The 13660-nt window shown below is 45.7% G+C and overlaps 2 protein-coding genes across 2 annotated transcripts in view; one reads left to right on the top strand and one right to left on the bottom strand.

The window, feature by feature from the left end:
* Positions 1-10215: 10215 nt before the first annotated feature.
* The window catches only part of T265_06178 (hypothetical protein), a gene marked incomplete at both ends in the record, with an annotated part of 9792 nt that continues 6347 nt past the window's right edge, over positions 10216-13660 (top strand). The window contains 6 exons of the mRNA XM_009171379.1: positions 10216-10403; positions 10586-10726; positions 11752-12051; positions 12168-12239; positions 12271-12494; positions 12717-13059. Coding sequence (XP_009169643.1) covers positions 10216-10403; positions 10586-10726; positions 11752-12051; positions 12168-12239; positions 12271-12494; positions 12717-13059 — 1268 coding nt within the window. The remainder of the gene's footprint in view (positions 10404-10585; positions 10727-11751; positions 12052-12167; positions 12240-12270; positions 12495-12716; positions 13060-13660) is intronic.
* The window catches only part of T265_06177 (hypothetical protein), a gene marked incomplete at both ends in the record, with an annotated part of 5751 nt that continues 4568 nt past the window's right edge, over positions 12478-13660 (bottom strand). Inside the window, 2 exons of the mRNA XM_009171378.1 lie at positions 12478-12645; positions 13248-13463. Of these exons, the coding sequence (XP_009169642.1) occupies positions 12478-12645; positions 13248-13463 (384 nt within the window). The remainder of the gene's footprint in view (positions 12646-13247; positions 13464-13660) is intronic.

The raw sequence follows: 13660 nt of genomic DNA, 5'->3' as shown, positions 1-13660 counted from the left end.
AATATCTTCGTTCCACGGTGTTCTAAATTTGTCAGTTTCCATGCCAATCTTGACTATTCTAACAGACCGGATGTTAACAACTGGGCTGTCCACGGACCCAAGTACAACGTCGCGATGATACATTGCGGATGCCATACCCAGCGTGCTGGCTTGTTCGTAGTCCACCGGGTCTATACTATTTCCTGACCGAGCGTCGTACGTACGCTCAAAAGTCCATTTTAATCTGCTAAGCTAGAAGCATAACTTAAAATTACTTTTCACCCTAGTTCACGTATCTCTCGTTTGGTTCACAAATTCACAAATCATCCCCATAGTGTTATGAAGGACTCGGTATTCCAGTGAGGATAAAACCTCATTATTCATCCGGTGCAGTGTGTGCTGACTATCACGGGAAAATTGCCAAAATCTCACCCACTGTGATGACTTCGTTGGCTTTGTCTGTCGAGACGCCTGTTGTGAGACTAAAGAGGGCTTTTTATGAGTGAATCGCGGGAAGAACTCTCCACTCAGAGTTTATGTGAGCAAAAGCGACATAATTATTGTTTATGTAGTTGTATAAAATATTCCCTAATGCAATAGAGGAGAAAGCACATGAAGAAAACAAGTTCTCCGCAAAATATCCACCGTTTCATGGAGCCATGTTGACAAATGGGACCACCAAAGATATGAATTACGCACCCAAAAAAGACCTCAAATACACATAGGCAAATACAGAAAACTGGGACTGCCCAAAGATATTTGAGGGTTTCGAATGCGTACAGTTCTTTCTTGTAGACTGTGGTATCAGAGAAATCACGACGTTACTCTATGAATCGGCAGCTTCCTGTGGTTCAAGATACACAGTCGACGGTTGTATTTTGCGACTGTTCCTTAGTATCTCCTTGTGACCAAGATGGGTTGTGCATCGTGCCACAATTTCGTAATACAGTCAAAACAACGAGAAATATCTTGAGGTCTTTATCGAGTACGCATAAACCGAAAATGAACGTTTAGTTTTGCATATCCGGTTGAATATCCGGTAATGAGGATCATCTACGGGGGTGTGTTCTTGTATCATTACTGTTCTGGCTTCTTTCTGCTAGTGCGAACACCACAGCGTCACGGAGTAGTTCTTGACGGCTCTTATAAATTCATACCCACACAATATACCCCTCATTTGTGATGGCATGGTCTTGTGTCGTTGCTTGAGAATGATTTAAGTGCTACTGATTTGTACTGACAACACTTAAATTTCGTGCCTGTAGAAACCGTAAACTGTCAAAAATTGCACAACAAAAACAAAACGCAAATACGGATTGATAGTGTGACAATCACTCAAAAACACTTTTTCAATGCGTAAATCTTTTCCTGGTCTCCTCATAAGTTACAAAAATAAATGATCAAGAAGTTGTTTTAATAGGGATATTTCTTGCAATCCATTGTTATGCTTGACGCAACCCGAGCTACCTGATCGGTGTTATACCGAACTATGTTGAGCAGTTTCATCTGATTTGTTGGGTTTGTCCAGCACAACGTGTACAAATCCTAACACTTTATCAGTCTGTATGAGATATGGATTAACTATTCTCCGGAATTTATCTATTATTCGAAGCAAACTGTGGAGTGTCAGGATATGCTAAGATTTCATTTTTGCTTTGTCTCGTAATTAAAGTTTTGCTCACCGGAACATACTGCTATGGGCAACGCATTACCGAAACATGTAACCGCATTATTACTAACCAACAGGTCTGCAACTTTAAAAAACCCATAATTATGGCGAACGATTTAGGTTTACTTCTATTAAGTGGCCGGTAAACGTCCGCTCGGTATTCATATAATGAAATCGAATTTTCGAAATCTACGAGATTTCCAAGGTTACCCATTATTACTGAATGTCTTCCGGGTATAGTGAATTGTTCGGCAAATTATTTGCATAGACGATTTATTTGGGTGAGCTAAACTTCAACGCCATCAATCACCAGTGACTGCGAGAACGATTTTCAATGCAATAAGGTATCGCGAATTGCGGCAAAAACGTGAATCGTTTGCAATGGACGAACGCTGCACATATTTCCGCAGCTGAAATAAACCACTGAACCTTCTAGAAACTACACGGTTTTGCGGATACAAAATATGCGGAGGTGCCACCTCTTTGAATACATTTTGCTATTAATATCAGCTTGAACGTTCTAATAGCAAATAATGCGTTCAAACACCTCGGAAATGGTTATTTCAGGTCAACAGCGCAAAAAACGCCTTCACCTTTATCGGATTACCAGTGCGAGTTTGTAAAAATCTGAGGTTCGCAAATGCCGACGTCCTATCGAAATTTGTTGTCGAACGGCAGATTTCTACCCTTTAACCATTATATTGTTCCAGGACAACTGTGTAGTTGGTGAAAGTGGACGGCCGAACGAACCCACCCAGCGTACACGACTAACACGACGCCGAAGCACGCCCATTCCTTTCTACCGGGGAAAATATCCGAATCGAACGACATGGAAAATTGAATTGTAGGGTTGTTTTATTGAGCACATATGTCCTCCCTAGAAGCGTATGCTGCACTTGTTGCGGAGCATTCACCAGGTGACTGAGAGGAAGATAAAATAAGGTTATCGATATATCGCTCTGGGGTGGGCGACTGACAAACTGATACCGATGTTTACTCTATAATGGGAGCGTTTATTGGCCAAAATGTCATGGGGGTTTGTTTAAACAACGCCATATTTGGCGGAGCGTTCCCATGGATACTGACTATAACCCTCAAGAATTACGAGGCTTACATTAAATGAATGACGTCGCACCAGCGGACGATCTGTCCGGAGCGGATGTTTCGCGTGAGTTCACCTTAGCTTCTTTCATCTAGCCGGTACTTTAAGTGTTCGTTTTGGTAGTTAGGTTCACGGCTGTCGAGTAGTTCGTCATTGATCCAGAAAACACCGAAACACGCATACTTTTAAAACACAATGTGCTGGAATTGTCTGCTCCGATCTAGGTCGACATCACAAGTAAACTTTTCTTTGCGGACCGGGTAAAAGGCACAGCTTTGAGTTTTCTGGACGCGCTGGCGGCCAAATATCAAAAACAAACTACTGTTCTTTGAACTTTCTTTGGGACGAGCCTGATAAGCATCACCGCATAGCGGGTAATTTTCACTCTCACAACAGCCGACATGATATAATACGCGACCCGTTGCATACCAGTGGGCACTGGTTCTATTTGGCCTGTCGCAGAGCACGCGAGAGACCAAGTCTGTCTTTGGACCAACATCTGGGTTGGGTTGCAGCATCCTCGACCATCGACTGTAGACCGTCAGTTGTAGACGTTGGGCCTTGATGTAGCAGGATTTGTCCCTCAACAATCGATTGCTTCATCACGGCTGGGTTCCAGCCTCTGGATCTTATCCACCACTCGGTTAAGTTTTGCACACAGCCCATCAAAAGCTTTCGTCTGTGGTTTGGGAACAAGTGTTATGTATACACATTTTCCGAATAGGCTTAAGTCCGATAGCAACCGATGGTGGATATGGAATCAGCATAAGAAAAAATCCGTGAAGAATAGTTCATACTACTTGGAGCCGAATGATCTCTAAACACAGAGAACAAACGGATGCAGGGACCCATGTCTCCATGAAGAAAAGGCATGTGTATTCTCCAGCACAAGTGTCAACCGTCTAGGAGCACCCGATGGTCTGCACTACGAACTACAATTTTGTTAGTGCAGGTTGAACTCAACTTGTTCGCATCAAAACCAGGATAATTCAGGCTTGGCTATCGCCGCTTTAAGTACCTCAAAACTAAGGAACATGAATACCAACTGCGTTTAGAACGTAGCCGTCACCCTCCAGGGTTTCCCGACGGTCACAGTGGCACGACGTATGAATCTCAAATCCCCACGTAAGCCATTCAGTGAGCCGGGATACTTTTTTACGGCGTGCTCCAGTGAGTCGTAGTGGTGCACCCGGTTTTTAAGGCAACAATCGGCACTCTCCAGACGACCGTTCGTCATGTTACCAAAGTGGTCCATCCCGGATTGTGCGTGTGCAGCCTATTTTCGGATGATATACAACCGGTAGGCCTTAAGGTGGGAGAAGAATTGCGGTCAGTATGGCGCAGTATCTGCAGATGTTTCCAGAACCCGTTTGCTCGTAGTATGCTGAACCAAAGGTCTACTGCCCCTATTGTCCAACCTGGCCATGCGGTGGAGTATATGCCGCCAACTTCCACAAGAGGAAAGTCTTCCCTTGGTAGCGCTCCCCCATCATTTCCAGGAATAAGCCGAACAGTCTACGCATAGCTCATGTGGTGTTTGGATGTAAGTATGCTGGTCATTCCGTTGCGTGCTTCACGAGCGTCAATTGGCTACGCGAATTGGTCTGACGAAACGTGGCCCTCTGAATATGTTGGCTTACAAAAACCACGATGATCCAACGCGCTAACTTCTTTAAAGTGTAACCATGACAATAGTGCCGTAGTGTAGCATCGATCTTCTGTAGTGCCAGCTGTCGTGGTAGACGTTATTTGGACGTAAAGTTGTACTACCCTCTGCATTAAGAGTGTGGAAGCGCTAAGAAGTCTCTTTCAGGCCTACAGTATGTCCATATTTATGAGAGCATCTATGCCGCCTTTCCATGATGAAAGACAGATTAGAAAAGTTTGGCCCTGGAGACTGCAAGTTCCGACCACGAAACGACTGATCGTCTCCATTGGCAATTTACCCTATTTTTATGAGAAACCGGATGCGGCTCCTAACTCATTTATTATATAACTCAGCAATAAGGGTGGGATATATATGCCATCCAGGTAGGTGAATACCTGCAGCCCAAGTGATTCGAGTATTACATGTTTGATCATATGATAATAATAATTTTGTTCCCGGCTTGTGGGTGGCATGCGCTCAGGTATGAAACTAATGCTACAGTCACTACTGGCGTGGATTGTATGCACAGGGGGATTAAGTAAAGGGAGAGCATCACAGGGGTAGGCACTATCCAATGCAGGCATCATCCCCATCAGGCCGGCATGGGCGGGAAGCAGAGTTACCATGCGTTTTTAAAGAGAATATCGGGCAAGATCGGGTCGTTAGGATGTGAAGATGTCGGGTAAGAAACAAAGTGAGGGAGGGCAAAACAACAGGCTTCCTACCTGACACATGACAAGAAAAGTGAAACGGTGAAAAATGAGGGACCAGAACGTCGGATCAAGTGAAGCAGCGAAGTTTACGTCATCCAGCCGGTCATGTTTAGCTGCCTCTCTTAAAGTTGAATTATACTGTCTCTCAAAAATACAGGATCGAGGCCAAAACGCCAAGAACGATGGAAGCTTCATTAACTTTCGTTCTTGATGTGTCGGATGATCCCGAATTGCTGAATAGTGGAACATATGCTCCGGAAGCCGCACTCAAATTTAGGGCCTAACCCGCTTTTTTTATTCAATTCCGGTGAAAAATAGTCTGCGGTATTATGTTACTGACCTCAACCAAGCTCGGCGTCTCTCGACATAGAAAAAGGGCATCTGTCAGTAACGTCGCTACACGCCGCAAAAGATTGCTGTTCTGATGCTGAGGATAGTTTCTATCCAGAGGTTTTCGGGCTCATTCGTCAGGCAAGATGCGCTGATTTTGTGTTACTTGGAGGCGATGTGTGTGAAAAGATCGGTCGTCGGAGCTCCTTAAAATCACATCCGGCGGGCCATTTGGAGTCGATACTCGTTGCACAGACAGCGGAGAGAGACTTATGCAGCTGTGTGCAGATCTTAAGCTGGTTCTGATCAGTGCGAAGTTCCAACATAGCTGTTCCCATTTGGGCCCTGACGGCCAGAAACTGCATATCAGCCATGGACCCATTTGGATCACGCGGCCGTTAGCCACTTGGGGAAATCAAAGATTCAAAAATTCAGCCACCCCTATGGCATAAAACTTTATTCCGATCATGCCATAGTGGGAGCATTCTTGGCATTTCGTTTCTTCTCAGGCCAATAAGAAGCGTACTAATCCGCTATCTTCAAAGAACTACCGTGGTTCATCAGCATCTATCTGAGCCAGCCGAACAACTCTCCACTCTAACCCAATACTGTACTGGTAGTGAGCACATGGATGAAGCATAACAAAATGTGAAACGAGCTATGCTGGCGGCGTTCAGTGCCATTTGTCCGAATTTTTTACTCGACCAGAAAACCAGTGAATGCCGTCGAAATCACTGTGCATGAGTGCGGCCAGGAATTCCATAACAGTGGGCGACGAGACGGCGCACGCATAGCCCTCAAACGCCGAATAGCTTGGAGTTTAACAAAGGATCGAGGGCTCGGGTGGACAAAAAAAGTCGGGGGACGGCGAAATGTTTCGCTACCGGAGACAGGCGTGCCTATATCGATAGATATGATCGAGGGGCCCTAGAAAAAGAAGCGGTCAGTGAAATGATGGATGTAAAGGTTTGTTGATTAACTCAAAAAAACGTCGACTGAAAAGTCGGGCCGAACACTTTGAAGAATAGGTTAGTTGGACTGTTGCAACACAGCCTCTTTAGAAAGTGCATATGAGTGAACGGAATGCAAATCTCAGTCGCCCGTCGAAAGAAGAAATTACGTCCAAAATGTGAGAAGGCTCCAAGATATGACGGTCTCCATCCAATTCCCTTCAAAGCGGAGGACGCCCACTGACTCATCTGAAAAAGCGGGCTGATGCAATATATAGCCGTGAAAACCACCATGCTATCAGCTTCATGCATGTGGCACCGGGGGTGCACTGCTCTTATTCTTCGGAGGTTAACTGAACACAGGGAGAATGCGTCGACCACATTTTTATCCTCCGACAGTTTATGGAACAGCGCATTGCTTCCAACAACCAACAACGGTTGACTTCCTCGACTCAAATGCTACCCTAACTCAATGTACCATCGGGAGCTATAACAGTATCTTTGGAGCAGAGGTCTCCCCAATAATTATTGATCCAATTTGAAATGCTGTACGCCAATGCCCGTGGACAAATGAAGGTCTAATGGAAGATTACTTTTGTCCTTACCAACATCGACACTGATATGACTATGGAAGACTTGTAGATTCCAATACATGCGGGATCAAAATACAGGGTATTCATTCACATATACACAGACGACATTTTCAGCTGTACCATATTTTCGGTATTTAGCTCTCACGCCATTCGAACGGAGCATGAAGGTTTGTACATTGCTGGGCTGTCCAAGCCTAGGCAGAAATAAGCGAAATGCTGAACTACGAAACTTCCGGACCTTAAGCTGTCGCTTTAACCACTGAGATTTTCGAACCCACGCAGGCAACATAACACTTCCTGAAACCTATGGCGTCGTAATTAGATGAATACGAAACACTTTAAATAGTTCTGCTACACGCTTTGTCGTGGCCTGCTAAACGGCGTGCAACAATTGTACTGTTCCCTGGCTTACTGCTACACTCACAATGGTATATCCAGGGCGTGGTAGCTTCAGACAGCCATTTATAGAGGAGAAAGGAAATTATTGCAGCTGTGTTTATAGTGCGCTCGCATAATGTTCCACAAAATCTCCGTAAGGGAGGGATAACTGTCGAGCTAAAGGTGCTCGATCTAGATTGGCTTGTATTCTGACCAATCAGGGCATAGCTTCGTTTGGTCCGTAGCCCGCACGGGACACATCGTGTGATCGACAAGCTGTTTGGTTATTAGGGATGGCTGGCCTCCGGACACGATTAGACACGTGCTCCACCCCTTCCAGATGCTGCTGAAAAATCGAGCCTATGCCTTTGGATGGGCCGTTTGAAGTAGTAGACAAGTTTGTCCAACTGAGCAGCTGCATCAGCCCTGGTGGTCTATCCGATTTTAATATTTCCATCAGATTTGCGAGGGTCAGAGTAGCTTTTGTGTATTCGCATTGCCTGTGGCGTGGGAAGGACGATCTTATGCGTTACTAGCAGAATTATGTTCATTTCATTATAGGCGTCAGGCATCTGGTTGTTGTGCGCTAAAATAACTCTTATTGTTTGACCATCGATCTCTCCGCACCATTGCCCAAGTCTAGCACGGAAAGCGGGTCGATAATATTGAAGTACATCGAATGATTTTCGGGGGAAATAACTCGTTCATGGTGGATGAACTGATCACACTCCACAGATTGCACTGGTTTGTCCAAGTTACTCACGCTAGTCGACTGACTTTCTCAAAGAGCCCTCTGCCCGCAACCATGCGAAGGGTGGGAACAAGCCAGGGAAGGCCAAACGACACATTGGCAAAGACGTATGAAATTCATTATCAGCATAATCAGCTTCGCTGGTCATTGCTGTAACTTTGTATGAGGACCCTGAGACCGAACACATCATTGGATAGTGACATTGTCAGGCATGGCACACTGTGCCATCACTGGTGCTCATTAGTCCAAACTATTGCATTCAGGTTAGGAAAAAGGTTAACCCTAGAAAATATTTCGAACTAGGTCGAAATATATTTAAAACCAGGGTAAAAATCGTTTAGCTGTAGCAACCTTCCGGTGCCTAGCTGCCGCGCCACACGGAGGAGGCACGAGGACTGTGCTACTGCCAGGTCGCCCAAGCCTAAATAGGGGAAGTCGAGAGTCAGAGGTTGGGTTCGAAACACGGACCTTCCGGTCGGTATACTCGCGCTTTAAACACTCAGTTCAACCGTGAAATGGACAACACACGACTTGGCAGAAGGACGTGAAAAAGATCACAGTCTTTAGCAGGTGACTTCGGTTTTTGAACGAACTGGTCAACAGCTTGACCGGGTTCTTGCTTGTATGTAGCTAAATGGTGGCGTCCATACACAATGTTTTTCGGGCGAATATAAAGTTATTCCACCAAGGCTATTGCAGAATCGTAGTCGCTACACTCTGCAATGAAGTCATACAATGTAAGGTCAGTGCGACGTATTTGGCAGAAGTGAAAAAGATCACAGTCTTTATCAGGTGACTTCGGTTTTTGAGCGTACTGGTCAACAGCTTGACCGGGTTCTTGCTTGTATGTAGCTAAATGGTGGCGTCCATACACAATGTTTTTCGGGCGAATATAAAGTTATTCCACCAAGGCTATTGCAGAATCGTAGTCGCTACACTCTGCAATGAAGTCATACAATGTAAGGTCAGTGCGACGTATGAGAGTTTCCGATTGATTCAGAAGTTCAGGCTTGATTGAGTTAATGTCGGTACGGAAGGCACGGGACCCATGAGTCCATCAGTTCATGTCGTCTGATGAGTGGGAATCAGCATTGAAAACCATAAGTCGGAGAATATGACCTATTTCATTATGAGACGATTTAATTGTTGCGATAGTCGAGTAGTTCGATGTCGAAATTTGAACGAAGAGAGAATAGAAGGGCGTAATGTGCGCTTTAATAGTCTAATAACGGTAGCACATGATCCTAAAATATGGAGTGTGCATTACCAGTTACCATACCAGTATGAAGGTATGGTGTGCTTGGTCGGAGGGTTTTCTCACCGGAATCCTCGTGCTCCCCAAGGTTGTCGAGACGATCTATTCTTCTCACTGTTTCATCATTATCATCATTGTCAACTGTAATAACCGCGTGGTTGTCGTACAGTGGATTTAGCTGCCATAGTTTCTTTCACCGATGATTTTGGAGATTGGGTAGACAGCTACGAGTTGGGGGAGGGAGTTGATAAATCCGTGCGTAAATACAGAACTATTTGCTTTTGGGAATGTATTGAATGCAATAGCTTATTTGCACAAGCACCATTGAGGACGCGACTGGGCCATGTCTGACAATGTCTCCAACTATTGAGGCAGCCCGTCATCATCATCGTCATCGACAGCGTGACATCAGTGTTCAACACCGATGCTTCACTGCCGTACAACCATGACTTATTTGAAAGCCTTATTGTAAAGAAAAGAATAAAGGTGGATGGGGGAGGGACTTAGTGCTAGCTTAACACAATCATTCCGAGGTGCCTACACCTCCAGACATTCACTCAGGCAATCTGGACAGAAACTGACAACAAGAACGCCACTGACATCGGTTGGCAGCCATATCTTGTAGTGTCTCCAACCAGGCACAGTGAGGATCACGCGGTCCCCATCCTGGAAGGCGAGTAGCACCGACAGCACCCAAGCGTTTCGTGATCTCCTTCATACTCCTCTGCCAGGTCATGGGTTGGCCACCTCTCTGTTTACGCCACTCCGAATTGGGCATGGAAAACAGTACTCTCTTCGGCAAACGATGGTTCGGCATACGTAACACGTCCCAATCAACGCAGCTTCAATGGAAGTACCCGTTACACGACCGAAAACGCGCTTTCTAACTGCCTCATTGCGGCTTCGCCGACACCAATTCACAAGAGTAATGGTTCTGAGACAACGATTGTCGAACACGTCTCAGTTCCGCTGCTCGAATAGGCCAAGTCTCACAGCCATACAACAAGACAGCCCCTACTGTAGCTTGATACACACGTCCCTTCAGATTCAGGGATAAACCACCCTGACGCCATAGGTGTCTCAAGTTAGCAAACGCGGCCCGAGCCTTGCAGTTTCGTGCATTCACCTCATCTGTCACACTACAATCAGAACTAATACAACTTCCAAGGTACGTTAAAACGCTCTACAACTTCCAGTACCTCTCCCTGAATTATAAGGGACGTGTTCAGTGACTGCACGTCCACAAGCATGACCTTACACTTTGTAGTTGCAAAGTGCATACGAAAGGACGGGATGACTTTGGTCAGTTCATCTAAGAATACTTGCGCTTTCTCCTCCTCTTCGAACATGAGAACGATGTGTGAGATAATCTGCTTTTGCTAAATGCAGGCACACAATCTGAGGATTGCACTGCATCTGGGCCAGGAGCTTCGTGGCGCCTGAGAGGACATTTGCAGTCATAAACCTCGGAGGCCACAGGGGTTCCAGGTTCACAAGTCAGGGTTCTTCAGCTGTAGGATCCAAGCGTGTGGACACGACAATTATGTTTTAAAGTACTCAGGCCAGCGATTGAGGGGTTCTTTATCCAAGGTGGTTACGCCACTTTGATCCATAATGGTTTCGCTCACAGCCTGTTTCCTGGAAGCGGTCATACGGATCGACTGGCTTTCCTCGGCTTTCCGTATTTGTAGTGGTTAATGTGCTTACCGAGTCTTTAGTGTACAGAACAGACTAGTGATGTAAGTCACAAGATGAACAATCCAAGGAAATCCTGACTCAGTTCACGAGAGGAATTTCCGAAGGTCCGTATTCCGTTGAACCACCACACCACGAAGAGATGGTTCTATTTTCCTGGTATTTCCAACTCCCGTAGGTGCAATATTGATCCACTGGTTTGAATTGATAGATATAGTATTGCTGAGTTTCGTTCGGTTGGAGAATCAGTGATAGCGAATATTGTTCAACCGCCTGGCACAACAACAGTCACTCAGCAAAAGGCGCAAAGTCTCGTTGAGCCCAAGAAGCGGCGGCTTGTTGTACATTTCATTTAAACAAACTTTGTACAATAATGTGACCAGTATTGACAGAGAGAAAAGATATTATATTGAGCAGGAGAAACAGCAGCTTGCAAGTGTAGCATGTTCACCAGACTCCACGGTAGGCGCGCACGCCCATCCTCACTTGACGTCTGATAATTCATCGGGTCTGATTATGTATTGGACCGGCTGGGAAGTTCATGGCTACCAGAAAGGTTGTACCAGCGATTAGCCCATGTGATGGCGTACACAAAATCTTCCCCTTGAACGATGTTTCAACACTTCAGCTGATCGCCTTCATAACCTATGTATGAACCCAATGAGGCTGAATTGAACACCGACACCAGCCCGCCGTCAACTATTGAAGTCCAGAGTGAGATACTAACTTTTCAATGTGGCAAGCCACTTTGTTCGGATGATCTGCACTCGGCCATATTCCAAGAAGGTGATGAGGTCCTGGTGCAAAGGATTTGGAACGAAAACGGAATACCAGCCGAATGGGGCTTCTCAACCGTCATCCCAGTTTTCAAAAAGGGTGAAAGAACGTTATGCGAAAGCCATCGTAGCATTAGCCTGGCATCCGTCGCATCTAAGGTGATCTGTGGGATCGTTTTGCGTAAGTTGATCGATGATCTTGAGAGACATTCGTGAAGATCAAGCTGGGTTTCGCCGTGGCCGGGGATGCACTGACCATAGTTTTACCTTTCTTGGACAACCTCAGTCTTTCGAACTTCCCACTTTAGTTATTTTTCTTGGTCTGAAGGTTGATTTTTGATCTGTTGGTCAAGGGTGCCTCTTCCAAAATTCTGTCCCCTACGAGGGGGCGAGATGGGCCGTAGTTAGAGTACGAATTTACTGACCGGAAGGTCCGCCGTTCGAACCCGGCTTCTGCCCCTAGACTTCCCCTGTCTGGGCTTGGGTAATCTAACAATATCCCAGCCCTCGTGCCTCCGTGTGGCATGGCAGCTAGGCACCGAAAGGGTGCTACAGCTGAATGATTTTTGTTTATTTTTTACGAGGGCACTATATGTTAACTCCTGTACATGGATGCGAGTATACAGCAGGCTTCTGCCTCAGTTCACGACTTCCAGTGGGTAAAACAAGGCTGCACTGTCCCATCTTTCCTCTTCAGCTTTGCTACTGACGTATTGCTTGCGATTTCTCTGCCTTCTTCCGAAATGTTGGATATGCTCTAAGGACATTTTCACACAGACATTGAGTATTTGCACGATATCGCTCTCCTTCGTTCACATCTTCCAGAAATACAAACCATTTTAAATGACCTGTACGACTTCACACCTGCAGCGTATAGCGCTGCTACAGGGCTGCGTGGGGTTAAACCTAAACATCATGTTTGCAGACGAGCCGATCGACGTGGTAGATGAATTTCTTTATGTGAGCAGCTCCATACGTTCCGACGAACTGGCCGGATATAAAACCAAGGCAGCGTTTGTCAACTTCCGATACCTATGGCGCCGATATGACGTGGGTTTGTGTCAAGAGTGGAGTTTGCACTGTGGCATTGTAAACCATACTTTTTATGGATCAGATACGTGGTCTCTATGCGCAGAGGATATACGGAAGTTGTCACGGACCATCTGTGTCTCCGAAGAATTGGTCGGGTCTGATGGGAACTTCGGGCTAGTAATGCTGAGGTACGCCAGATGGTTTTAGGAAGAAGGAACCCTCTTTATGGATGAATTACTCATGCTGGTTAGGATATGTGCTCCGCATGCCAGAGGGCCATCTGCCTTGTAGAGCTCTTTTCTCACGGCCCTGTACTTAGTGGAGGTGACCAAGAGGGGGACAGCGTATGATCTGGCAACGAATTATGAAAACTAACAATACAATTATATGTTGTTGGAGCATATAATGTGACCAGACAACCGGTTACTGTGTAAAACATGCTTTTGTCAGCCAATAGATGTATCAATTGTTCACCATTGTCCGTAAGTACCGGGTCCAGTTCATTTCGACCACCTGTTTGAGTCTCAAATACTCTATGTTTGCGTACTTGTGCATTTAGGACTCCGGTAACCAGGACGATGTTTGAGCAAGCCTAGACACTGGCAGTTGAGGTGCCGAGGTCGGGTCTAAACCACTTACCTTCCGGTGAATAAGTTCGGGCTTTAGCCACTGAGCTATCTCTAGCTTATCTGCCGAGGTCCTAAACCACTTACCTTCCGGTGAATAAGTTCGGGCTTTAGCCACTGAGCTATCTCTAGCTTATGGACCAGGTGTGCATTAATTATATAT

Source organism: Opisthorchis viverrini (assembly GCF_000715545.1).
Source record: "Opisthorchis viverrini unplaced genomic scaffold opera_v5_124, whole genome shotgun sequence".
Taxonomy (NCBI): domain Eukaryota; kingdom Metazoa; phylum Platyhelminthes; class Trematoda; order Opisthorchiida; family Opisthorchiidae; genus Opisthorchis; species Opisthorchis viverrini.
Note: the sequence above shows the minus strand (reverse complement) of the source record. Positions and strands in the feature narration are given on the sequence as shown.